The 27,897-nt window shown below is 46.3% G+C and overlaps 1 protein-coding gene across 6 annotated transcripts in view; it reads right to left on the bottom strand.

Moving 5' to 3' along the window:
- Pde10a (phosphodiesterase 10A) overlaps positions 1 to 27,897 on the bottom strand; it is a 460,257-nt gene that overhangs the window by 17,849 nt on the left and 414,511 nt on the right. For all 6 annotated transcript variants that reach the window (XM_029471092.2, XM_085832549.1, XM_029471089.2 and 3 more), the window contains 11 exons: positions 26,560 to 26,610; positions 25,996 to 26,054; positions 24,195 to 24,246; positions 21,590 to 21,732; positions 19,473 to 19,565; positions 17,146 to 17,332; positions 9,119 to 9,261; positions 8,158 to 8,241; positions 5,931 to 6,081; positions 3,048 to 3,203; positions 921 to 1,093 (listed from right to left, as the gene is read on the bottom strand). In XM_029471092.2, the coding sequence (XP_029326952.1) occupies positions 921 to 1,093; positions 3,048 to 3,203; positions 5,931 to 6,081; positions 8,158 to 8,241; positions 9,119 to 9,261; positions 17,146 to 17,332; positions 19,473 to 19,565; positions 21,590 to 21,732; positions 24,195 to 24,246; positions 25,996 to 26,054; positions 26,560 to 26,610 (1,292 nt within the window). The remainder of the gene's footprint in view (positions 1 to 920; positions 1,094 to 3,047; positions 3,204 to 5,930; positions 6,082 to 8,157; positions 8,242 to 9,118; positions 9,262 to 17,145; positions 17,333 to 19,472; positions 19,566 to 21,589; positions 21,733 to 24,194; positions 24,247 to 25,995; positions 26,055 to 26,559; positions 26,611 to 27,897) is intronic.

Raw genomic sequence — 27,897 nt, 5'->3', positions numbered from 1 at the left:
GTAAATTATTGTGACTATTTGGTAAAAATAACTGGATACATCTAAATAAAAGTAAAAGCGTGGGTTTCTGAAACGAAGCGTACTTCATGAGGGTTGAAAATCCCTCTTGTAGGTGCCACAAAGAGAGTGTAAACACACACCTGTTGCTACACGAGGTCTGAATCGCAAGAGCCGTGCACACCATGCCCTGAGGTGACTGAAGCACACTGCCTCTGTCAACTTCAGGGGGCAGAGCAGGAGGAGCTAGAGGCACCAACGGCCCAAAGCAGACTCATTTAGTCCAGAGTGGGCCTTGCTGTGTGTGAAAGTAAACTGGCCTCTATTGTCCTTCAGGAAGATGGCTCCACACACTGTGTAAGCTTCAAACCTTGCAGAATGTGGACACGCCCTGGTGTAGAGGGAAGCTGCTCACACAGCTGCCGCTGTGTACCCACATCTTTCTGAGGATGCTATTTACTCCCGAGAGGTCTATGAATTCGCTTTGCCTCTGGGCACCTCAGTGACTGTCTCCTAAGAACCCAAGAGCAGATACTATCCTCGAGAAATATTAAGATCAGATCAGGGTGGATCCCAACTGGGATCTGGAGACTGGGATTGACCCACAAAGTGGCTGTCCATGCACCGGAGGATAAAGATGGCCTCACTGTGGAGAGGCTGGCCAGACAGAGATAATCATAGCAGTGACAGCTCTGCCAGCCACCTGAGGACCAATCACCAACCAGGGGAGTGGCTCACAACACACCGGACATGAATCTGAATCCACCACGCACACCACCCTTGGGAGAAAAGGTAGAACCAGCACCGAAACGCACGCAAGCAGAGCACAGCCTTCCAGTTCCCTCTACTGAGCATGCGCACACTCCGAGTTACAACTCTTAATTGCCGCGTTGGGCTCTTGTCCTTTGCCGAGTCATTCTTACCGATGAGACTGGTTGTGGAGGTTCAGCGACCCTGTCTGGTACATCTCCTCCAACTGCTTCCTGTTCCCAAAGTATAGGGCGAGGTCAGTGGCGATAATGGCTTTGCGGATGATCTCCAGCACCTGCTCGTACTCGCTGGAGCTCAGGGTGGAGAAGATATTGTGCCCTTCCAGCTGCAGAGAGACCAGAGGACCACCACAATAGCACCCACACTCAGGTTTCAAGGCATCTCCAGCTATTTAAAACGTTGTGGATAGCAATGCCGAGTGCCACCCTAATGACAAACTCAGGGAAACGGGGACTGCTTCATTGCAATGATGGAGCTACCGCTTATGTGGGCCATTTTACCCAGAGGATACCACTTGCTACCACAAAACCCAAGTGGCGTTGTTACTCTACCTTATTTTTGTGTGTTTTTATGGTGATGGGGCTGATGGTATGAACTTGTGGCACTGCCTGCGGGGTTTTCTTAGGCCAGTTAACTTCAGTAAGCTTCATACACTACCGAAACACACGCTTAGAAAGGTGTCTCTAGCCTCAAACACGTCAGGTCACACTGTGAATAGTAACCTCCCTTCCTGTAGCTCAGGAGAAGCGGGCACATTAGACACAGTGCAGCAATATCCAATTGAAAGAGAAAAATCTCCAGGGGCAAGAAAGCAGCCCAAGGGGCATCAGCACAGAGGAACGGGGATAACTAATGGGGTACAAGGCTGTGCCTCCAAGCTATGTGGGGTACCATGGAATAGTATTACCAGAGAAGGAATGCCCCACATTGAGCCAGAAACACAGGAGACCCTTGCTTCAGCAGAGGGCAGAGTTTGGGGTTTATAGGTGGGTAGTAGACACTGTGGCCCCACAGTAGGCAGAAGCCATTCACAAAAGACTTGAGCATCAAATGGAAGCCAGGAGACTAGAAAAGGGGCTGTTTGTGGGAGGATATATTCATGGAAGGTGAAGGTGGGAGAACAGACTACAGGTTAAACAAAAGTGAAGAGGCAGATGGAGGGTCTGTGCTGAGGGCACAAAGGCTTAAGCTTGGAGGGGCCCAGAAGTGTGAGGATAGACTAAAGTTAAGTATGGTGGTTTGAAGCCACCCATGGGCTCATAGGAAGTGGCAATACTGGGAGATGTGACCCTGTTGGAGTAGGTGGCCTAGTTAGAGGAAGTGTGTCACTAGGGATGGGCTTTGGGGATTCAGAAGCCAGCTCTGTCTCCCTGTCTCTCCTTCTGTTTCTGTCTCTGTCTTTCTCTGTCTCTCTGTGCCCCCCTCTCCCTCCCTCCCCCCTTCTCTCTCTGCCTGCAGCTCCACATGTAGAACTCTCCGTTCCTCTAGCACCATGTCTGCCTGCCGTGTTTCCTGACTTGATGACAGTGGACTCAACCTCTGAACCTGTAAGCCAGCCCCAATTAAAGGCTCGCCTTTATAAGAATCACACTGGTCACAGAGCCTCTCCGCAGCAGTAGACCGGTGGCTAAGACATAAGAAAAAGTCATATGGAAAACTACTATTTAACAATACAATTAAAAATATAACCGGGGGAATGAAAGTAGAGTGGGGAGGGAAAATCAGAGGGGGAGTGGGAAGCCTGGGGTGTGGAGGGTGTGTGTGTGGGGGGGCAGCCTAGGATGTGGGGGATGAGGGAGAACGGAGAGGAAGGTAATAGGTGGGTTAGCCTAAACTTTATGGAAACTGAATAATTAGTAAGCTAACTTTAAAATATGAAACTTTTAACAAGAGTTCTGCATGGGTGGACAGTGCCTCTTCCAGAAGCCATGGGCTATTAACAAAACCACATCGCCAGATGTGGGACAGCTTCCCTACCAATTATTTTGGTCAGGGTGACCTCAGAGGTCTCTAAAACGACTGCCAACGCTATTAGTCACCCACATGACTAGCCCAGTGAAGACCCTGTCACTGAAGACACCAAGAAAAAATCATGTCGGATCCTAAAACCTGCTCAGCATTGTGGTTGTAAACCTCAGACGGCACAGTAGACTTCAGCTGCTGCCTGCAGAGTAAGCTGTGGAGCTCTTTCTCCCTTCTCTCCTCTCAGAGCAGTACCGCCCCATAGGAATCTTCTCCAGCCAGGGGCAGGAGCATGTGCAGAAGCTGGGCAGGCTCACCTGAAGGATGGACACCGTCTGGGAGAAGTGGTGTTGCTCCATGGTGGAAGTGGAGTACAGCGCCGCCAGGGGGTGGTCGAACTTCTGCAGGTAGCTGTTACTGAAGCCCCTGTGGTCCAGGTCGTGGCACAGACACGCAATTAGCAGGCCTTTGCGCTTGGAGAGAGGAGAGCATGGAGATGTGGTTACAACCTGGTAAGGCATCACCTGGAGACTCACAGCTTACAATCACACCACAGTCTCTTGTGCCATGGATATATCCAAACTCTTATGAATCATTGAAATTAGAACCTTTTTTTTGTGGACAAGCTCAGCTGTTCATGCAGCGGACAGCTTGGATTTTTCTAGTTCTAACAAAGTTATTGCTATTCTCGGCCAATACACACAATACACAAATACAGGACACGTGAAAAGAGCATGCTGCTCTGGGATAAGGAAAATTCCATGAAGCCCAAGAGAATCTACCCTGTAATAAAGAGATCAGTCTAGGCCAGACACCAAAGGGGACTTGTGAGAAGAAGACTGAATGCAACATGGTGTTTGGGAGGGTTGTGGTAGAAGAGCAGGAATGAGCTAGGTCATCAGTGTGCTGGAGACCTAGGGCAGGACCCAGGGTCCTCACTCAGACCTCATATTCCAAATGACAAGGGGTGGCATGAAGGGACTCTGGGACCTCAGCGTCTGCAGCTAACTGGCAGTTTTGGGAAACTGTCTGGCGATGTGTAAGGAGTTCACTGGGAAGGTGTTGAGACACCACTGAGAAGGTTTACAAAAATTGAGGAAAGGCAACAGAGGTGAGGCAAGGCAACAGAGGTGAGGGCCGGATGGTAAAGGAGATAAATGTAAGAGGCGGGAATAAAGTCTGGATCTAGGCCCTCCAGTGGGCTCTCCTGACCGGCTGTGCAAAGCAAGGTGAGAAAGGCCAAGCATGGAGCCAGCAGCAGCTGTGGGAAATCCTACAGGTGACTCAAGGGAGAGGATGGTCAGGGTCCAGCAAGGGAGGGCTGTGAAAGTCTGAAGTGGTGGGCAAGGTGGAAACTGAATAAGCAGCTGTTAGCAGCTCAAACTAGCCTTGAGTGGAAGAAGAGAAGTGCCAGAGTTCACCAAGGCTCTGTAAGAAAGGAGAAAAGCACAAGCCTGAGCCACTGGGACTCCAACTTTAAGGAGACTGAGGAGAGAGAGTTAACACAAAGGTTCCCCAAAGCAAGCCAAGGAAAGAGCTGTGGAGAGCTGTGAACTGCACAAAAGGGGTCACACAGAAAAAAGGAAAATGTCGCAAGGCTCCCCAAGTAGAATAGAAGACAAATTCCGATAGAATAGAAAACTATTCATGTGAGCAAGAAGTGCATATTTCATTTGAATCTTTTGAAGGAAATAGTAAACAATATAGCTAGATTCTGCTACAGCTAAAGATTATTTTAGGAAACGAATCAGAAAACAAAAAAAGAAAAAACCCAACACTATAGTTTGCTCCTTCGCATGCCTCTCTGTGTGACTGTAGTATATGTGCATAGGAGTGTGCGTGGGGGTATGTGATAAGGGCGTATCAGATGGGGGATACACACACTTGTGTTCACATACTGGTTGGTGTGCCCATGTGAAGGCCTGGGATGGACCCTGGATGCCCTGCCTTGCTACTTTCTGATTTATTCCTTTAATGCATATCGCTCACTGGAGCTAGACTGCTGGCCAGAAAGCCCTATAGATCCTCCTGTCTCTGTCTCCCCACAGTGTTGGGGTTAAACTGTGCATGACCACACCCAGCGTATATGGGTGCTGAGATCTGGATTCAGGCCCCTAGGACTTGTCTAGTAAAAACTCTCACCTGCTGAGCCACCTTTCCAGCCCCACTTGCTTTTTACTTTGTCTGAGGTGGTAATTTTTTTTCCACTTCTGGAACCCACCTTCCATGAATTCTGTTCTAACTATGAACTTCGTCTGTCAGGGTGGCAAGGGGTCCGAGAAGACCTACTTTGAATGTGAGCTTATGTTAGAGGTGACGGTGGCTAATCTTGGTAGGCAGAAAAGTGATATTTTCAAGGAGAAAATATCAGTTTGTGGTGTTGGTGGCCCTACAAGGCTGGGAGCTCAGAGGGCCGAGCTTAGGTCTGGTTCCTAGTGGGCTCGGCATCACTGATGCGTAGACACTAGTTCCCTGCACTCAGTACTTGGCTGGGAGCACGCTGTGCTGGCTGAATGGACAAGAAGGCACCAACCCTTGTGACTCTGAGATTGCAAAATCTTCCAGCTTGGCATCAGCTCTGAGGATTTTGTGCCTGGGAAGATAACTGTGTACCTTAAGGCCTGTTCCCTTGTTCTGGAGGAGACCAAAAGGCACTAATGTCTTAATGGTACTGACAACTCAGTGTTCGCAAATCATCCAGATACATCTACATTCTTCAGGGCATATGGACAACAAGGGAAAAAACAATCATCCGAGCCAGGCAGTGGTGGCCCACGCCTGGAATCCTAGCACTAGGGAGGCAGAGGCAGGTGGAACTATAAGTCACAGGCCAACATAGACTACAAGGTGAGTTTCAAAACAGCCAGGTTTACACACAAAAACCCTGTCTTGAAAAACCAAAAAGAAAGAAAAAGAAATAAAGAAGAAAAATTTACCTCGTTAAATACACACAGGACCTGTCAGCTTTAATAAGGAAGAAAGGTCAAACACCACACACACACACACACACACACACACACAAACACACACACACTTCCTTCCTTTTGGGGGTATTTGGGTACAGGTGAAATTTCTAGATCAACATTTCCAATAAAGTATGATATGTGTCTGAGTACTAGTGCTAAATCCATGTAATGAATGCATTTTGACAGGGGCATTGCAGCACTGAGGTTGGCTGGTAGGAAGATATGCACACATACCTCGAGGTCTGTGAAGAGGCCATTGTTGTTTTGAAGTATGGCATACATGCAGTGTGCCACCGTGACTGCATGCTTCCAGTTGTGGTAAGGAACCCGCCGATAGTTCTTCTTCACAGACATGATAAAACGGCACAATTTTTCAAGTTCAAAACTGTGTGGAGAAGAGACTGTATGACAAGGCCAGCATAGCAGCATGCATTTCAGGAGAGCATCTAACTGAGGTGTTTACTGTCTGTTCCCTCACACACCTGTGGGCTCCCTCACACACCTGTGGATTCCCTCACACACCTGTGAGTTCCATCACACACCTGTGGACTCCCTCACACACCTGTGAGTTCCATCACACACCTGTGGACTCCCTCACACACCTGTGAGTTCCATCACACACCTGTGGACTCCCTCACACACCTGTGGACTCCCTCGCACACCTGTGGACTCCCTCACACACCTGTGGACTCCCTCGCACACCTGTGGACTCCCTCACACACCTGTGGGCTCCCTCACACACCTGTGAGTTCCATCACACACCTGTGGACTCCCTCACACACCTGTGGACTCCCTCGCACACCTGTGGACTCCCTCACACACCTGTGAGTTCCATCACACACCTGTGAGTTCCATCACACAACTGTGGACTCCCTCACACACCTGTGGACTCCCTCGTACACCTGTGGGCACCCTCACGCACCTGTGGGTTCCCTCCCACATCTGTGGGTTTCCTCCTGGCCAACCATATGCTCTGCAGTCTCTCCTACTTCCTGCTCCTTCTATAGCCAGAAAGCAGCAAGAAAAGCAAGCCCAACTCTGATAGCTCCAGTCTGCCAGTCTGCATGCAGTCCACCCCAACTTACTCTCCAGAAGTTTCTTGTATTTACAAGCATTTCCTATGCTCCAGAGGGCTCAGAAGGCCATGTATGGCATCCTCCTGGCCAAGAGCATCCTCAGCTAAGAACTTCTAAGAGGCTTACTCAGAGCTACAAATGCTGAGCATAGATTATAACAATTGTCTCTGCATCTGACTATGCTTCTAGTGGGAATCCAAGGTGCTAAGGTACACTCATGTTGCATGTTGCAGCAGCCACATCCAAATGTTCATACAGTACATGAAGGAGGAGGATAACAATACTATTGCACCTGACAATGGATTATTAATTTTTTCTTGAGACCCGACCCTCTCTCAAAATATATTTAAGGAAGACTAAAAGACTGAGAGTTCATAAAACTTTGAATATACATAGCTTGTGTTTTCCTCATTAAAAACTTTCCATGTCAGGGGTGGGGGCTAGCGAGATGGCTCAGCAGTTAAGAGCACTGACTGCTCTTCCAAAGGTCCAAAATTCAATTCTCAGCAACCCCATGGTGGCTCACAACCATCTCTAATGGGATCTGAGGCCCTCTTCTGGTGTGTCTGAAGATAGCTACAATGTTCTCATGTAAATAAATAAATTTAAAAAACAAGCTCAATGTCCTAGAAATGCAGAGTCTGGCCTCTTATGGCTTCCAGCCCAACCCTCAAATAGCTATTAACAATCCACGCTGCTAGTCCTGCACTTGCGACTGATTGAAGTAGAGAAGACACAAGGCTCAAGAAGATGGGTAATGTCATTCCAGAAAAACTAAAAGGCTCTGCAGGCATGGAGACAGGAGGCTGTGGTTAGTCCAAAACATGACCATTTAGAACGTGAGCAAATACAGCCATGCATCTTCAACTTGTGTGAGCGAGACAGAAACCGTCACACATAAAGTCACAAAGCTACGTAAGACATGGCAGATGCAGAGGGTGACAGCCTGTGGTTGCTGTCAGACTTCCTAAAAGACTTCTTTGTGTGAATGCTCCAGGCATGCACACTATCCAAACACCCTGCTTTAAGCTTGGATCCCACCTCCTCCGCTGCACAGCCTACACAACATTCAGTGCCATTTGGAATATGGGACATGTTAATGGGAAATGCTAGCATTTCCCTTACATTTAGAGTAGCCATTTCTGGGATAAAACCTAGATGCGAGGCTGCTGTGACTACGGCCAAAGTGACCAGGAAGACAACAGTCTCTGGAGCACTTGGAAAAGCTGCATGGTTGTACAACAAGCTCAGTCGGTTTCTATTTAACCGTTTATTAAAATGTCATATTTTACCACAGTTATACAATGACCCTGGCTAGGTGACAGTGGGCAAAGGCGGTCCTCCCCCCACCCCCTTTCAAAAGGAATCCCACAGGTTGTTCATACCAGGATGTCCCACAAGACCGATGGATCATGTAGACAAAGATCCCAGGCCACATGTTCTCGAAAGGACCAATGTCAAAGTGGAATCTGAAATCAGAGATCATTGGGAGCAATTAGGATGGGTGCAGCAGTGGGCTCTAATCTCTTCTTCACTCAACAGCGAGAAGACATGGGAGGTCTGGCCCCGCCCCTGCCTTCCCTGCAAACATCTGGCTGAGTGGAAGAGTTCCTGCAGGAGTCTATTTAAAAGGCTGCCACCAGTGTTCCCAGTGCATATGTAGTACACGGTCCAGGGGGACCTTAGAAGCAGCAGCCTTGTGGCTAAGCTGAAACAGGAACTCAGTCAGTGTAATACCTAGAGTTAATGTGCTAGTAACTGTGTTCTCATTTAATAACATAACTACTGACCCCCAACCAGAGTGACTGGTGTGGTGAAGGAGTGTATTTTCAATGACAAGGCAAAAATGCCAGCATGAGAACAGGGTGGCTACTGTAGGCACAGTCGCCACTGGTCTGGCTGCTCCAACTGTATTGTCCAAGCACTGGGAATGGAGTAGAAAAATGGGACAAATTATTACTAATTTTTTTAATATAACTTGGAAATTTAGATCTGTATGTGACATTAAATGCCATTTTGAATATGGGATGGAAGGTGAGTAAAGAAAGAATAGTATTTAGGTTACTGGTTTCAAGTTTGGTTCAGATTTTGTTATTGTTGATGTTTAAGACAAGGACTCCCTATACACCCTGGCTGGTCTTTGACTCTTGGTCCCACTGCCTCAGCCTCTGAGTGCCGCCATCCTGGGCTTGATCAGGCAAGTTGGGCTTCAATTTCAGATTTTCCTATTTGAGGATACCAGAGGGAGTGACACATGAAACCACACATGAGGGTCCACGGTGACCATGGCTCTCATTCCACAATCCATTTTGCTTTTGTTCCGAGAAAACAATGTGAGACGCTCACAGCTCAATGTCCCGGCAGATGCGTGCTGGTAGGTTGAAGCGCATGAGGCCTTGCCACTCCTCGGAGGTGCAGATGCTGTGGTAAGAAAGCTTCTCCATGGTAACCCTGTAGATGCACTCTGAGTGGCGGATCCTGTGGTACATCTGCAAGGCAGGAGGAATGTGAACGGGGCCTGGTTAGAACAATAGGGGCCGTACTTCAGCGTTGGGAGTTCAGATGGGAGCTGACATTTGTGAGACTCGCCACTGCTCACCGTCTAGACACACTGCAGCTGTGCAGACAGACAGCCTTGGAGGGACAGCACTCATGTGACTTACATCTTCCTTAACAAGTATCTTACCACACACCACCTCTGGAAGAGAAATCACTGTCTTTTCTATAATGCCTTATACTAGTATATTTTCACTTCAGTAATACAAGCGCTGAGAACAAAATGTGTATGCATTATCAGTAAATGAATGACCTAACAATTTTAAATAAAATAAGTTGTACCGTACTTCTGTATCTGTTAAAACAGACACTTCACTAGTAACATGTCAACCAGAATACTGAACTAATGCTCTTGGAAGGAGGTTGTTTCATTCCCTGACTTAATTGCATTTTTTTGTTATATTAAGTGAGTTTGGGGTTTTGCCAGCATTAGATCAATGAATCCAAATGTGTGACGGATTTGGATGGTGACGATATGGTTTGTGTCCATGGAGTAGACACATGAACAGATGGCTACACGAATGAACCATTCAGGGCTTAGCATGCAGCTCTTGGTGAGATGTGCCACCTCATCTGGAGAGAGGGGCTGGGAGGGAAGGTTCTTGAAAATAAGTGGACACATTTTTCTGCCCTATTGAATTAGTAAGACCATGTGCACTTGTATACATACAAAATGGTTTTATAAATAATACAAATAATAAATATATGATATAAAATATATATAATAAATATATAATATATACACACATGTATATATGTATATGTACACACACACACACATATATATATATGAGAGAAATAAAATTTAAAAAGCAATGGAGCCAGAGAAAAGACCAATGTTTACATGTGTGAATTAGTAATATGAGATTAATTTGAAGAGAAATTATAGGGAAAAATGAGCCCTTCACAAGTATTAATGTATGTCATTAATAGTTTCTTCAATAGTTCACACATTGCTGTGACACCAAAACAGGGCAGCTTGCTTTCTATATACAAGATTACACATACATCGATATATACAAGCTCTATGTAATAATATGAACGAAGATGAGACGCATCAAGAATTAAGATGTCCTTTATGTCAAACTTTGAAACTATTCACCACCATTCTTAGCAATCTGGCATAGACCACAGCTTTCTAAACTGTGGGTTGTGACCCCACATGAGGGGGGGTAGCTGTAATACACAATAGGCTGTTATAACACACAACAATAGAAAATTCACTACAATTCAAATGCATCACAAATCTGAGGTGTTTGTTAACACGTTTGCCTGTAAAGCATCTCACACCTTCGCTGCAGCCATGGTTTCAAATGCACAAAGAAAATACTTTGCTCTGTGCATGATAGCACAACTGCTTTTATAAAAACACGGTGGTTTAACTACAAGGGGAAATACAGAATTTGAATCATCCATCACTCTTGTGTATGTAACAATCACATTAGCATAGTTTAGATTATGTTGTGTCAATACTGCTAGTTAAGTTGTTGTTGACTACTTTTATAAAAAAAATCACTCAATTACTTTTGGCTTGTGCTTAGTATAGATTTATCAACAATTTCTGAAATGGTCTGAATGCACTTCTGCCGTTTTCTGCCGTATGTTTATATAAAGCAGTGTTTTTCTGTCCTCAGGTTACCACTGAGAGTAGCATCTGTGTGAAGCCATAGACACCTGACCCTAGCTAGACTCCCTCCTATCCCTAGCTCCCACTAGGACCTGGGTGAACCATCCACACAGCACCCATGTTAGATTATAGACACATAACCCAGGACCCTCTCCCCAGGCTCAGACTGGCCTCAGCAGCACCTGACTGAAGCCACATACCCACAACTCCAGATCCTTAGCCACCCTTAGGCTCCTGCTATGACCTGAGGGAACTTGGGTAGCCAAGGCACCTGCCCAAGTAAACTATGACCTTCTGGCAAATAAGACAGCTAGCCTGACTAGGGTCATCCAAGTTATTTCAACCACAAACCACCTCTGACTGTTCCATGACTGAGCTCTGGGTATAACCTAATAGATCCTAAACCAGCTGATATATAGCAATACCAAACTTAGACCCAAATGTCCATTCAAATGGGCCAGCAATTCATGCCAAAGATGTACCTGACCAACTCTAGATATACAAATCACAGTGCAGAATATAATATGTCTGCCCCTCATGCTACCAACCCCATTGTAATGCCCCCATAAAAGCCACCTAGAATAAATAACAAGGAATCCAGAAGAATAACTGTATATTCAGAGAGTCAATGAGAACATAATTGCCTAGATACATCTAAAGAGGTACAGGAATGAGTCCCCAAATTAATTCTAGGAGAATGTAAACAAAATGCTGAATAAGTCAATCAGAATGCAAAAGTAGAATCAATAGAGAGGGAAACATACTGCAAAATACAGGAATGAGGTGAGGCTGGAAGGAAAACACTCAATAAGGCAAATGGAAGCTTAGTGGAGCCTTACTGACAGCACAGCTTGTGTGCAACCCAGCCTGGGAGTCCTGGAGGCAAGGGGCAAGGGTCAGATCACTCGGTCACAGAAAATGGTAGGTAGAACACAAGATAGGTCATGGGAGACACTAGGGACACCACAGAAAGATCAAACCTACGGACCATAGACATAGGTGAAGAAGAACTCCATGCCAAAGGTACAGAAAATATTTTCAGTCAAATCACCAAAGAAAAATTCTCAAATCTAGAGAGTAGGATGTCTATCCAGGTATGTGATGCTCAAGGAACAGTAAATGGATGGGGCCGGGAAAGAAGCTGCCCACGTTGCATTGCAGTCAAAACCAAACGTACAGAACAAGAAAAGACCACAAGAGAGGGGCAACTGCACACAAAGGCAGGCCCATCAGGTGTCTATTTCAAAGCGTTCTGCCTATGGATGCATGTGGCTTTCTTTGAGAAAATAAATGCAACCATTTATTTTCTCATTCGTTGTTAGTAGCACCGGCAACTTCTGAAATGTTGCTCATTCCTTTAAATATTATCTTCTAGATGTCAAAATATTGACTTGTTTGTCAGGAGAGAGGGCAGCAGATTTGAAACGTGTCTTTCTGTGAAAGGAAATGTATAAATACTGTAAAAAAAAAAGTCAACAGATGATCGAGGCGCTGTCCACAAACCGCAAATCCACAGGCTGGGAGAATGGGAATGGGGACACGCGTGAAAGCTGCCTTACTAACAGTCTGAGGAGGAGCTTGCAAACACTGAATGCAGCACACAGCTGCTACCTCTTTCTACACACAGGCAGTCACCTGTCACAGGACATCTGCCACCCTGGACATGGCAGGACTGTGCGATGCGTGAGTCTTATTAGAGCCCCTCCACAACCAAAGAGCATGACATGGTACTCCATTGACAGTGTTCGCCTGCAAACTCAAGCAGACACTTCCCTTATATCCTCCCAAAACTTCTGTGGCCTCCTCCTGGCTTTCTGCCCAAGAGATGACCCCACCAGCTCTGGCATGAAGGACAACTGTCCCTGGGATTCTCATTATTCAGTGCAGTTCAGCGTGCCCTGTGGCCTAGCCTGGTTCTACGATGAAGGTGGAAGTAGAGGGAGCTGCACTTGATCTAAAGGTCAAATCACAGTAGTTACAGAAACTTTACACATGACATCATCAAATCCCCAAAGTCCTATTTCTGTCACTCGCTGTCTTATACAAGATAGTAGCCAACAATCTGGTTGAAGGTTTTTCTCATCTTTTTCATTTATAACATTATAATGCAAATATATTAAAGCATATCATTATGTTTAATTTTTTATTTATGTATTTTTTATCATTTGATATTGTGCTTACTCTAAAATTAATTACTATATAAATTACCTTAATTTCATCCCAAAAAATAAATGAGTTTTGGACATGTTTGACATTTCCCATTTGGCAAATAACCTTCGATATGAACATTAGAAAATAATACAGTCTAGGATCTCACTGCAGATTAAGGAAGATAGAAAATTATATGTCTTGAGCTCTTTATCAGTTATTCACATACAATAGCTGGGAGTTAATCTTGGACTCTGTGTTATCAGGAGGGACTTTTAGGAGAAGTGGCTGCTATTGGTCTGGCACTGAAGTCGGTCTTGGGACATGGAAAATGTACAGGCCCTCAGAATCTTAGCATGAAGACAGCCTGGGAATGAGAGGGTGGCCTCCCTCTACTGCAAAGTAAAAGTACACCTTTTATACTTTATAAAATGGAACCCAGCTTCTTGGCTGAAAAAATACTTGGTTGGGGGTTGCTCTGAAATACCAATCTATATACCAACTCCTCATGACAGTCCTGTGGCACTCACAGGACACCTTGTCTTTAATGTTCACAGTAGACACTGAGCCACTTCAGGCTGGAACGATTCTCAACACTGCAGACTCTAGTCACATCCCTGAGTTGGATCTCTTTTCCAGTAACAAACTGCAGGCATGTAGGTGGGTTCCTTAGTTCTCTTTACCCAGGTCCCCATCTGTGAACTAAGGACACAGTAGTGAGCAATCACAAGGGGGTGTAAACAGCAGGTACCACTGAATGGTGACAGTTCGGGTCTTTTAACATTGTGTATTGGTCTCAGACGACTATCAGCGAGGCATGCCACTCTGCCACTCCGCCCTGGCTGCTCTCTTCCTCTGGTGAGGATCAAGAAATGTTTGACCTGAGTAACAATGGCCAACTACTATGTAGGGATCAACCGTGTCTCTCCACGTCTAACACCCCTGTGAGGAGCCTGAGATTGCCAGTAGTGGGAAATACACAACAGAAATCAGGAAACCCACCACTGCTAGGCATTGACCCCATGAAGTTACAGTTAGGTTAACTTTCTGGAGGTCTGAGATATAAGCCACACTTTCTAATGAAAGTTAAGCATTTTTTTCTACCACTGATTTCATTTGCATTTCAGATAACAAAAAATATATATTTTTAAAGATACATGCTTTCAGTGTGTTATTTTTCAATAGCATTAAATGATGTCATTATTAACACCAAATGGATCCGCTACACAAATCTTAAGACCAAACACACACTGTATAGAATAAAAATTTGTGCTCCAGCAAGCCAAAGGAATGCACACACCAGCAGAGGTGGCTAATCCCTAAGTAAACAAGTGAGGTAAGAAAAGGGCTGCGTTGTACGGAACTGGAGATGCAAAACTGTTCTGAAGCAGTCAGGGTGTGGAGACCAAGACCCCACAATAGGTGACTATGATTCTGAAGCTTATGCTACTCATACACACGTGAACGTCAAGTGGCCTCCAAACAGTAAGAGCCTGGAGTACTTGCAAGGGGGACTAAGATGTCCTGGGTGTAGAACTCCAATGGGCAATTATCCAGGATAAATTTTCTGGAGTCAGCAAATGAATAGGAAAAATAAGTAAGAAATACACGTGAGCAGATAACCCAAGGGGTGTCCTGGAAATGGAGAGATCAAAAGATGCTGCCCCACCAAACCACAGAACCCAGTGTCCCTCCTACAACTTCCAGCCGGTCTACTCCACAGGCATGGCCACAGCACAAAGTCAACAAATGGGGTATTTGCCTATTCTTTGCCCTCAGCCTGGAGATCTGAAATTTCCTTCTTGAAGACAGGCCCCAGCATACACTGTATGTAGCACTAGGACGAGTTCCTCCCCTGCTCAAACCGAGTGGGGCACGTGTAAGGATTTTCTCCAAACTCTTCGCCCAGCCAAAGCATAAATAAAGTGGGAGCTGGTGATTTCTCTCCTGGGAGCATAGAGTTTATCTTTCAATGGGTTTCAATGGTCCCTCTGCAATCTTTGTCTTCATTTTTTTTTCCAGGAAATCCTGGAACCAAGCCTCCATCTTGATGAAAGGCATTTCAGCCTGTGCAGACCATTCAGCTGTCTGTTAAGCAATAAATTTGGACTTCATAAAACTGGTGGCAGCGATAACATACTGTATTGGAGCTGACTGGAATCCAAAGCAATGGGGGCAGACTGCAGCTGCTAAAGACTAAGAACCCAGACATTATTGCCTACAGTCCTAATGCCAGTCCCCAGGGAAGCTGTCATCGCCACTCGCCTGCTGAGGAATCTCTCTCGGGATCAGAGGCATAAGCTAAAGACTTCTAGCATTTCTAAATGGCCATTTTCCATTAAAAGTACTTTTAGTTATGAATTAACTTGACAAATGAAATGTAGGTGCTGCTGGCCAGACATGCCCTTTAATCCCATCAGTGGGATGCCCTCTGATATATCCAAAGGTAATCTAAGTAAGATGAGAGCATTCTGACTATTATTCTGGTCCTTGTGTCCCTCCCTCTTCTTGGAGACAGACACCATAAACCAACAGGACTACAGAGCCTGATGACAGACCACACACCCAGTTTACAGGCAACTGTGGGCCTGAGTCCCCAGGATCACATGAGTCTTGACTTAGTGACAGCCAATGAGTGGAGGCCATTTTATTCGTAGAGAGCTTTCTCATATCTATGATCTCAGTAAACATGGACATTCTTCAGGAAGAAGTGAGGCTTTCAAGGAAGGAAAGGAGCTGACCTTGTCCAGTTATCTGCTTGGGGCAGGCGGGCAGCAAGGTGCCTTCCTACTGAAAACATGTCCAACATGGCAAGGCTGACTTGCTTAGAGGGTAGCAGGAGAGCTGGAGAGGGAGACCCACACTCAGTCTGTGGCCTTCCCTTCTATAGATGCACAGAGCCGGACTCTGAGGAGCACAGAGGAGGGGCTCTGCTGCCATCTTCTTTGCAAGCTATAGCCTCTCCATTTGGTCTATGAGGATGCTCTGAAGGACATCCATAAGTGCTCTCCTTTCTAACACGGACTGTGGCTTTTTTACAAAGCCAGCAAAGTCCTCACCATGGTCCAAGCCTAGGCGGCCGAGGTGAGGAGAAGAGATGCAGTTTCAGACCTTCTCTTGCACTTTCAGAGTTGAAGAAAAAAAAAAAACTACAAAAGCAAAATGATTGTTTTACATAAGCTTTTAGTGAGGAGAAACACTTCAGCAATAAAGTCAAGATGAATTTCACAGAGAACTTGAAGCCACTCTGGGTGCATTAGTGAGGACATTCCCTCATGCCCCCTGAAGGCAAGGTGGCCCTGTCCTGGGAGCAGAGGGTATGAACTGTACTGGGCTGTGGAGGCACACAGGACCTGCTGCTTTGGGAGATCAGCATGGATGGGTGATGTGGGATTCCCCCCAAAATAATCTAAGTTACTAAAGTGGTAACTCCCATTGGTGTACGACAGGGTTCTTTGCTCAGAGTCCTAAAATCCCCTTAATTGCAGAACCACGATACCACTACAGGATTATTAGCTTATGAATCCCTTCCCTACATGTCCAACCCACTTAAAATAGAGCAACATAGAAAACAGATGCTAAATTTTAGGTATAAACTGAGCCTTGCTTTATTCCTCAGGCACAGGACAAAGTGGCCCAAGAGGACTAGATGTTATCATTCACGATGTTCACACACAGGCATTAAACGGAACGCACACACACATTTTCCTTACAGGCAGAACTTTCCTGGCCACTGGGGAGACACAAGTTGCTGCTGGTACCCTGCAGGGACTCCCTAATGTACCGCCTATGACAAACGCCAGACAACAGGTCCCCTTTTCCAGAAGACACGAGATACAACCCCAGTGCTGCCATTTCACTAGTACATGAACAATTCTTTTGGGACAAACTCACATCTTGAACTACACTCAAACTCTTGGGAGTTAGTTTTCTTCACAGGCTCTGTAAGATACTTCCTAGAGGAAATCAAAATAAAAAAAGAAAGACAAGAAAAAAAAAATAGCCCGAGCTCAAAATCACGTGAGTCCAGAGTCACACTTACGTTAGCACAGTGCAAGGCCAGTGCGCAGAAGACGGCAAACATCTTGAAGTTGTTCTCGTCTGTCTTGGAGAAGGCGCTACCGCTGATCTTGTTCACCATCTGCACCACGCCAATCACGCTGCCTCGGCTCACTATGGGCATACACAGAATGTTCCTCGTGGTGTAGCCTGTGTACAGGTCCACCTCCCTGTGGAAGTGAAAGGGACAGCCCCATTACCCAGCAGGGAAGGGTGACAGACAACACATTCCAACAATCCTGGCATTGCTCTGTAGCTTGCATGCATGTGTTACCAACGGCTGGAGTGGAGCTGGGGATTTGAGGTGGTGTAAAAATGAGCGTCTTATTAAAACATTTCACAAATATTTAGGCTTGTTTGATTGTGTTTATTTCTAGGGCAGTCTCTCCTGGAGGCTCCTGGCCAGGGTCGGCGATCTGGGGGAAGTTTGGTAGACAGTATCTTCCTTTGAATTTGGTCAGAGTTGTGAGACTGGTAACTTGCTAAAGCATTTTAAGTGAGGATATTTACATTAAAATCTAGAGCAGGTATCAGCAACCACAGTTATCATCCTTGCAGGACAAGGCTACCTTCATCTGTGGACGCTCTACGTGAGCAGAGAGCTGGGCTCCCGGCGTAAAACTCCTCCTTATGATGTCCTTCAGAGCAGAGGGGTTTGCTGATCCCTGACCTGAGGAGATGGTCTCCGAAAACAAGGCTGAGTTTCCCAGAGTCAGGCACAGACCCAACATGGCGACTGTGCTTCAGTCCCCCGGGCCTGGCTTCTCCTGCTTACCCATGCTGTTCAAGAACCATCTGGCCCTTGCTGCTGGGCTGTCGTCTCCACCGAAGGCACATTTCACTTATCCACACTCCACTTAATGGTCAGCATCATTGTTAATAGCTAGTTACTGGCTGTTTCAAGTAAGGCTGTTGGTGGGGGGTACAGCTGAGTCTTTGGACAAATGATTTCATTTCCCTTAGAGCATCTATGTAGGAGGAGGGCAGACTATTGGATCGCTCATGGTCAAAGCTGTACCGCTGTTTTCCCAAGAGGCTGCCTTATCATCTGCGGCCACCAGCAAAGCACAAGCTCATGCCACCATCTCTGCCTTTTCCATCCCGATGCCAATCTTAAGATCTCAGCTGCTTGCCTGGTGCACACTAGAAGGTGACCTGTTTATTCTCCATGTGTTGTTCAGTGGCTGTAAGTGCATCATTTTGGGTGAAGCAGCCTACATGCTCTGTCCTGTACGGGGCTGCCTTGTATAGCCTAGATATACAGACAGTGGCATCACATGCTTTGCCCGTCAGTATCCTGCCCCCCACCAAACACCTCAATCCATTGGCTGCATTTTTGATTTTCTCAATAGTCTGACTCATAAGTTTTACATAAGGACTTTAAATGATGACAATTGATTTCAATATTTAGGCAGTCTAAGGACAAGCAAGCTTGCTTGGGGGAAAACCTAAGCTTATTAGTATTCTTTGAGAATAGTATTCTTTGTTGTTAAAATATTAACACAGCTATGTTTCTATATGAGTCTTACATTCTCTGACACCCTATCATTAATCATAGGAAATGCCTCCAGCTGATTATACTGTTTTTAAAGTAAACCGGATGTATCATCTAAACACTGTTACTGTGTATCTGAAATATTGCTGTAACAGCCTCACCATCTACCTTGTGACTTCTAACTTCAAAGAACTGAATAAAACTTATTCTTTGATTTCGAGTTCTCTAGAGTCTCACGTGAATGAAAAATTCTTAATGCCCATCTTAATACTACACTCTAGCAATATCCCAGCTAGTCGGCTAGCTCGGTTCCTATTTTGTGTGCAGCAAGGTTTCTAGAGCTCTTAGGAAAATTATCTGTAGTCCCAAGAAATGATTACAAGTGGGCAATCTCATACCATTTAAAAGAAGATGAAACTACGGCATAAAGAAATCAAATAACTGACCCCAGTTCTGTCTATAGTGGATAAATGGCAGGGCCTTAGTTCAAAACCGGACATGACAACCTAAAACCCAATTCCCTCTCCCTGTGTGGAAGCTGTAGAGCATGCAGAGACAGAGAACAATGGGATGAAATCATGACATCACAGCCCCAGCCCCAGAAGCCCACAGCTGTCAGTTGACACTTGACACCCTGTGGAGCCCCAGCATAGAAGGCTGACCCACAAATAGCCTCCAGCCATCATTCTGGAAGTGTCTGAGGACACTGATCACTGATAACAGACTGGGGCAGCATGAACCAAGACTCCTTCAGAGAGGCTTCTGCCCAGTGGAACCTCAAAGGAGAAAGGACAAGGGCCGCGCTCTCTGCTCACCTGTTAAAGCGAGGGTCTGCGTAGGCATCTGGAATGTTCAAGACCTCGCCTGTTCTTGCCACTTGACCAGCAATCCCTTTCTCAATGGAAAATCTGCAGAAACAAAAAGGGAGGGCAGCGGTGACTAGTTGGTCCTGTTATAAAAGAGTTCTGAAGTATGTCATTAGCATCCAATAGTTGAATTGAGCCTCTTTTTAATTAGGAAATTAATTTTCCATTCATGTATCCTAAATAACCTTATGAAATATGTACAAGAAAAGCAGAAAATTACCCTGCAGTGATCATTCAGAACACTGTCTTAAGATGTAACGCATAGTAACTTGAGACCATGCGACCATAAACTGAAACTGAAAACTTTGCGGCCTAGGCCTAGCGCAGCCTAACAACAGTCTCCTTGTGCAGCAAATTCTCTCGCCAATTACAGCGTGTACATCTCCGTAGTAGATTTCTCACTTGTGTTGGGTTCACTCCCTTGAGCACAGACAGCGCCGGGCCCAGCTCTGTTGCCCTGTTGTCTGTGATCCGTGCACTACACAGAAACAGGACAAAGGTGTTTTCATGCCTCTAATGTGCTTGTTTTAAAAACAATCAGACTATACATAGGAACTGATTGTACTTACTTATACTTTTGCAATAAAGCATCCCGCTGATAAATATTTGTCATGTTACTGTGTTAGAATCATAGATGTGCTTATTTCAAAATTTAGCTAATTAAAAAAAACACATCGACAACTCACTCTAAGTTGTTTTTTTTTTCCAGAAACTCGAGAGGGCACTGACCCAAGACAGAATGAAAATATCCCCCCAAAGGACAGACCCTGAATGAAGTGCAAAGTCACCAGCCTCCTTGTTTTCTCCTGCTTTAAGGAGCACAAATTAGACATCACAAGCCATGCCAGAGTCTACTCATGACATGCACTTGTCTAACTTGCTCTGAGAGCCCTGGCATGGGGACTTTCCCTGAGCTCTTGGTGGCTCTTTCTCTACCCATGGAGAGCACAAGCCAGAGCACTGGAGGCCAGCCTCACTAGTTCTCACGGAGCCAGACAGCCTGGTTCCCTCCACTCCTGTTCCTGTACTTGTAAAAAAAAAAAAAAAATGAGCTAATAGCTCCACAGTTAGGCCCAGCACCAGCCGGTGTGAGCCCCAACTTAAGCACGAGAAACCAGTTTAACCAGGTGACCGTGACCAGACTGGCAAATCCAGAATATAACCAAACCAGTAAGTGAGCAAAATGTAAGATGCCCCACAGACTCCCAGATGCCCCCACACCAGCATTATATGACTATGTAACCCGGGATCAGTCAGCCTAGAAATAGCTTGAAGTGCCAGGGCTGAGTGGTGACAGCTGGTGGCTGCTCACTTTGTCCCATGTCATTAGTTCCCCAACACAACAAAGTAGCCCAGTGGAAAAAGCAGTAATTAGTGTTGCGGTGTCTCCATAGAGAGTTTTATAGTGGTGATTGGAAGGCTCAGATGGACAGAAAGCAAGAAGAGGCCAACGTTGAAAGGGACCTGACTTGTGCACATAACTCTCAACTCCTCCACCTGTTAGTGCTCCTTGCAGGTTCCAGGTTGTGTCAAGACTGAGGCACCAGGACATCACCAACAAGTAAGAGCCATCTGCCCATTTCAATGACAGCAGCTGCCACTTAAGGTGCAAAGAGGGCCTTCCTTTCTAAATGCAGCAGAAGGGGTAGTCACTTCAGCCTATGGCCAGGCCCTGAATTCAGGTGTTCAAGCCCATCAATTTCCTTTCCTCTGGGCCTTTAGTCTTCGTGGGTTGGGGAGGAGCAGGGGCTAAGTTGGTTAAATTCACCCTGCTCCTAGACACAGGAACCTGCCTGCCTGCTGTCGCCAGGGCGACCTTTACCTACCTGGGAGCACTAGTAAGTTTTTCCAACATGATTTCCAAAAGGACTGCCTCTGGAAGACGGCGTTTCCAGGAGTGACAGTAGGCGCTGTTTCGCTGGCGCTGCAATGCCATTCCCAGAAGCACTACCTTCAGGAGGCGGGTCCTGGTGGGAGTGGTACCACAGTATGACAAGTGTTGTCAGCGCACCTGTGAATCGGCACAGAGAGGTGCATCGGAGCCAGGAAGGTCGCTCTAGCTGTACCTGATCTCCTTGGTCTTCTTGAAGATGGGCTTCCCCTCCTTCTCCTCCCCAATGTCAAACAGGTCGGAGTACAGCTCCTTGTTCTTGTGGTCCACCTGGAAGAGCGCGCAGCGGTCGGCGTTCACTAGATTTTTTGCATATATCTGAGGCGGGTGAGAAACCAGAGTCAGCCAGTGGGGAACTGAAGATGGTTATGGGGAGCCTTAGTGTAGACACATACTCTGTACTGGGGAGGAAATCGGGACTGTGAATAGGGCACACAGATTATGAAGCACAATGGAGTTTGCGTGTATGTCTGTCTACATGCTGATCCCAGCATATGGCACCAAGGACAATTCATGAGCACCCGTGTCCCTGTTCATCTTGAAATACTAGAGCACTTCCTATGAGCTGCTGCCTCCCTTCCTGAGAATCCTCAAGGGCTCTGAGCTCCTGCCAGCAGCCTATCAGGATGCTCCTGGTGCCCTGATTTGTCTATCAGCTGTGGCCAACACCCACTCAGCCTACTGGATGTCTGTGAACAGTGACTATAAGAGATATGCGATTCTCCACGCCTTTAATCCCCACATTCTGAAGGCAGGGGCGGATGGAGCTCTGGTTTCTGGCCCAGCCAGGGCTACACAGTGAGCCACTGACTAAACATTAAACATATGAAACAGGGGCTGGCCAGCACAAAGTGCTGGCTCTCCAAGCTCAAGAGCAGGAAAGTTCCTCTCCTCTTCTTGCCTCTTAGCCTTTCCTACCTCAGGCTTTAGTAGTGGAAGAAGGGCCCGTAGAGATCAGAGTCCCAGGACACTGGCAGGCAGGGCCCCTGAGGTTGAGAAACCACGCAGAGCTTGGTCTAAGAGCTGAGGGTGTCATTCAGTCGCAAGAGCACTGCCAAGCACGCCTAGGCTGAGTCCTAAATAGACACTGCTCTTATGAGGGAGGCCAGGCTGGCTAGTGTGCCTCACTTGTTCCAATTATTTTTCCTGGCAGTCCACTCTCCACCTACAGAGTGGCTTCAAAAACAACCAAGGCAAGTAGGTGTGTCACTACGTTTATCCCAGCTAAGAAGAATTACAGATCTGTTTCTATTTCCCCTTTAAGGATCCGTGAGCATTAGTCTGCGCAGACTGAGGCATGAGAGTGACCACTGAGGCCGGAAGAGTGCTGGGTCCCTTTGAGCCGGGGTCACAGACAGTTGTGAGCCACCAGATGTGTGTGTTGAAAACCATACTCTGAGAGCAGCATGTGACCTTAACTCCCAAGGCATCTCACCAGCCCCTCATTCTTACCTATTCATCTTTCCTTACACTTTGACATTTTGGTTGTTGTCATCTCTAGCTTGTTTCCCGGAAGTCTTCTGTAAGTGTCCTCCCTCTCGTGCCCACCCTAACCTTTATTTCCTATTGCTTCTAATCTTCATGTCTGCGTGCTTTCCCTCCCATTCAGATTCAGTCCCCCTTCTCCTTTCTCCAGTCTGTTCTCTTCCCACTTTGTAACTGTGAATATCACTCCACAGTGCCATCGGCCACATTTCTGCTGTCAGCAATCGTGTGCCTTATGCTATGCGCAGCACTCGGTCAGGGCCCTCAGCCTCCACTAAACAGTACTGGAGAATAGGACACTCAAGTGAAGACAATGCATTGGGAAGACTCGTGTAAGATAAAACAAACAGGAAACATTGGGAAAAGAAGGCCTGGAGGGATGGCGGCGGGGGGGGGGGGACATAAAAGCAAAGAGAAACTGAAAAATGATAAAACAAGCCACTGCACCCCCCCACCCCCCCCACCCCCGGTGTGCAGACAGAAGGTAACAGGGTGGCTGAAACGCTCAGGAGATATTTTACGGTTTACTTCCAAAAGCCATCGGTAATTCGATGTGGGGCTCAAATAACCAGCTGATCAAAGGGAGGTGACTTGGGTGGGACAAGGAGCTCACCAAGTGAGTGAAAGGTGAGTGACCTGTAGGACAGAGTCACAGAAGGCAAACACAATAAGGAAGCAGATTCCCAGAAAGAACACGGCATAGAAATAAGAGTTAGCTACCAAACAGAAATGGTGGAGCATGGATTCACAGATGGGGAAGTGTAAAAGGAGGCAGCAAGGGGTGGGGGCTGGGTGGACAGACACAACTGAGTGACTGAGCATGGCTGAGAACTCTGGGATATGCAGAAGAGGCAGGACCTGAGAGCCCATGTGCTGGAAGGAGAGATGAGACAGGAAATCTCCAGACACAGACGGTGCAGCCATTAAAGTTACCATGGAGAATTTCTCAGGGCATCTGCTTCCAGGACAGGGATGCTGAAACGCAACTCAAGTAGACTGAACTTTAGCATCAGCATCCAGTGAGGCTCGCTAACATGACATCTATGGGAAGTGCCTTGGAGGCCAGGAAGCCGAAACCAAGCTTTCCCCAAGTACAGCTGTTTAAACAAGTCTGTTCTGATGCCCTCCCCAGATCAGAGGGGTTGGTGAAGGAAGGCCAGGGGGATCTCAGAGCACCATAGTTCATATAAATTAATACAGTGTATTCTCCTTATTCACACAAATGTCACACCATGAATGAAGACCAAGGAATTAGGGTTTAAAGAAAATCATGGTCAAAACCAAAAAAGACCTACCATGATGTGTTCAAGTAGAGAGTCTATGGCGACTATGTTATCAAAGTATGTCCTGGAAAAGAAAATACAGAAGATGAATCCCAGGAGTAACCTTATTGCTGTCACAGTGCATGTTAAACTCCAAACACATTATATGGGCTCCAAGTGTAAATAAACACATATACATGTAATTTGATATTTTTTGTCTTCTTTCAGAATCAATAAACATTATTTTTTATATAAAAAAAAATCAATGAACCATTATCATTGCCTCAGTACAGACTAAGTCCAGGAGAGTCATCCAGTAATGGCGATATTGCTCAGTTGAGAGGTGGAGGAAAAAGGCTGCACTGAGAGTTACCTGGGATTTGACTCAGGTCAACCAAACCTAACGTTCTCATGAGCCGTCTCGGGGGGAGGGGGATTACATTTATTAAATCCACCAATACTGTTAGGATACACATGGTCTCGGGGCGGGGGTTGATGGAGAAGGTAGAAGCTAAACCATACCAAGGCATCAGAACTGAAATGAAACACCATGCTATAAGTAGTCAGGACTGGTGACCTGCACTGCTCTATTTAACTAAAGTAAAACACAGGCTCGGTAGCAAGAGTGCACTGTGGAGGCGGGGAGACATCTGCTAGGATGTCTTGAATCCCAGAGATTCCCTAACAGCTGGCCACCACAGGACTCATCAGAGAGCACGGGCGATGGGTTCTGCTGGCTCTGTGAGGGTTTCAGCCCTGCTCTGAAATTAGCCTGGCATACAGTGATCCCACAGTATAGTCTCCTTCGCTTGAGGGCAGTGAGGCTCAACGCTTCCCTGCATTGTGAGCTCAGTGCTGCACAGGAGAAGGCAGCGCTGGAGTGACCGAGCTTCCTACTGGAGCAGAAGGCAGAAAGAAGGTCATAGCATGTCACACAGGCATTTAGGTGGCTTTGGGACACTTCCAAAATATGCAAATGTTCCCTCTTCTCTGGGCCCTGAAGTAGCTTCAGCAGGGTTCCCATCATTTTGACAAAGCTTAACTGTTTGAAAGTGGAGCTGACTGAGTGATGGTTAAAACTGCTTTGGCCACAGGCCTCTAATTTCAGATTCCAAAGAAGAGCTATAAAATGAGCCAGCAACTCACAGTCTGCGTGTTCTGCAGGGCTCCGGCATGTGCTGGCGAGGAGTTAGGAAGCACCACAGCAGGGCAAGAGCAGCCAGGGCTGGCAACAGTGCTGCTGGAGGCTGTGTCCTAGCTCATCCCCTTCCCTGTCCCCTTGTCCTTGTCGCCTTGCCCCTCCCCAGCTTTCAGGAACTCTGGTAGGAGGGCGTGGCCTGGGTGACCATGTCTGGGACTTTAAGGTTTTGGTTATTAATGAGGTGGGTTGGTCCCCTGCTGTAACAACCTGGAGTTTAATAAATATCTATAATGGCTTCCACTACTATCCCAGGGGAGATGATCTAGACCAAGCTTCCAGGAAATGGAACTGTTTTCTCAAAATCACCTCTGAGACACTTTACACAGAAAGGCATTATTAACAATACTGTGCAAAGAGACACTGTTAGAAAAAGACAGAGCAAATGCACCCTGGGAAAAGGTAGAGAGATTAGAGGCAGTATGCTCTAAGAGGCTCTATTTACAAAATAAATGTCACATAAAGACAACCATGTATGCCTCTGTCACCTTTAACGTACAAGCTGGCCGTGGATAAAGATGCAATTCTATAATCCGCATGCTTGCCCATGCAGCAAACGGAGATGTGTCACCATCAAGACCTGCACTTTATGCCCCGTTATCACCAAACCCAGGAGATGCCCAGGCAAACACTTACTTTGATACGTCGAGTAGGAAGTCATTCAGTTCGGTCTGTTTGGCGAGACCTCTACACACCTGCCACATATACAATGGTTGTTAGTTATTCAAGAGCTCTGCTGGCTGGGGCCCAAACCCAGAACACTGCTAACACGGGCACTGTCAGCCTCACTGCCAGAAAAGCGCAACAGGATAAACTGTGTTTGACAGAACCTTGTGTTTATTATCTCACTGGAGAACGGCACAACTCTGTGATCCGGGACAGATACATGGTCCTCCCTGACTAGGTTACACATCTACTCCTACTTCTAAACCTTGTCATCTAGCACAGATGTCATGGGCCAAGGAGAATCTTCTACTCATGGCTCTACCCTGCAATTGCGCTTTTCTTCTTCTTGTGAAAAAATACAATCCCTATGTACTTGTGACAAGACTTAAGATGGTTTACAACTGAATGTAAGAGATCAAGTAGATAAAATGGTTCAGATATCCAAGACCAATGCCTAAGGTCCTTGCTAGCCTCACATCCAGCCCCCACTACCATTTGCCTTGGAATGTCCTCATAAGAACACCCCAGACTCACCTGCACCTGGTGTATTGCTACGGAAGCCCAAGCAAGATTGGCTGTTGCAACCTACAAAACATACACATGCGCATATCAAACAACCTCGATCTTGGGTCAGCAGGTTTGCACAATAAGCCATCTGGCCAGTGTGCATCATCTTGTTTTAATATTAAACAATTATTTTTCAGGTTAGCAAAAATTGAAACTGAAAACGTCTCTAATTGCCTCTTCAGGCTGGTAGGGGATCCCTAAGAGGGGAAAATACCATGTGCACACCTCATGCATTCGAGGCTCAAGCTTATATTCCAATTGTGTTTTTACTTTTATTTCCATGTGTGTCATGTGTGGGCACACATATGCACATGTATGAAGGGCAGAGAACGATCAAAGAAATGTCTACCTCTTTTGAGGCAAGATCCCACCAGCCTAGAGTGCAGCCATTAGACTAGATTTGATGGACAGAGTCTCAGGGACCCACTTGTCTCTGCTCCCCAGGACTAGTGACTACAGAGACTTGCATTGCCACATTTGGCCTTTTAAATGGGTTTTGGGGAACCCACTCTCATACTGCTCACTGAGCCATCTTCCCCTTCCCATATTCCTCTCCTGTCACTGGTTTCCACATTGCATGTCTTTGCTGTGCACAAAGTGTTAGTTCTAGGTGAAGTCCCAGAGGAGAGAATAAGACCAAGGTTGGACAGGAAGGAAGTGCCTCATGCAATTGAAAGGACAGTGAATGGTGTATATGGCAGGACAGAAGGAAGGACCTGACAGGTTCCATGGCAGAAGTCACTCAAGGCACTAGGTGTGAGGTGACAGGGACTGCTCTCCAAGGCACTGGGAGGCAAGACTTCTTCCCAGAGGCCTGGGTGTGGAAGAAGTGAGGGACAGCCCAGGAAACTAGAAGTGGATCATTCAGAAATGGGGTGCAGCCAGACCCCTCAGGACCTGGTTCATCCAGCCAGCACAAGAAAGGTACCAGTGCTGGCAGTATATGACTTCAGTGTTAATGAGTCAACTCCAGTGCAGCCCATAAAGAGACAGCAGAGACTGGAGTGTTCATGTAACTTAGGAAGAAAGAACATCTACGGAAGACACGAGGCAACCAGGACTCCATCCTGTTGCTTGGCTGGATATGCACCAAAGCACATTTTTTTTTGTTGTTGTTAAGATATATTTATATAAGAAATGAAAAGCCAAAACTGTACTTCTGATTTAGCCATTCTTCTCTAAAAACAGCTGCTCAAGAGAACAGGTTTTTTTTTGTTTTTGTTTTTTTAAGATTTATTTATTTATTATATGTAAGTACACTGTAGCTGTCTTCAGACACTCCAGAAGAGGGCGCCAGATCTCATT

The sequence above is a fragment of the Mus caroli genome, unplaced genomic scaffold (assembly GCF_978045245.1).
Source record: "Mus caroli unplaced genomic scaffold, Mus_caroli_1 scaffold_18, whole genome shotgun sequence".
In the NCBI taxonomy this organism is placed as follows: domain Eukaryota; kingdom Metazoa; phylum Chordata; class Mammalia; order Rodentia; family Muridae; genus Mus; species Mus caroli.
Note: the sequence above shows the minus strand (reverse complement) of the source record. Positions and strands in the feature narration are given on the sequence as shown.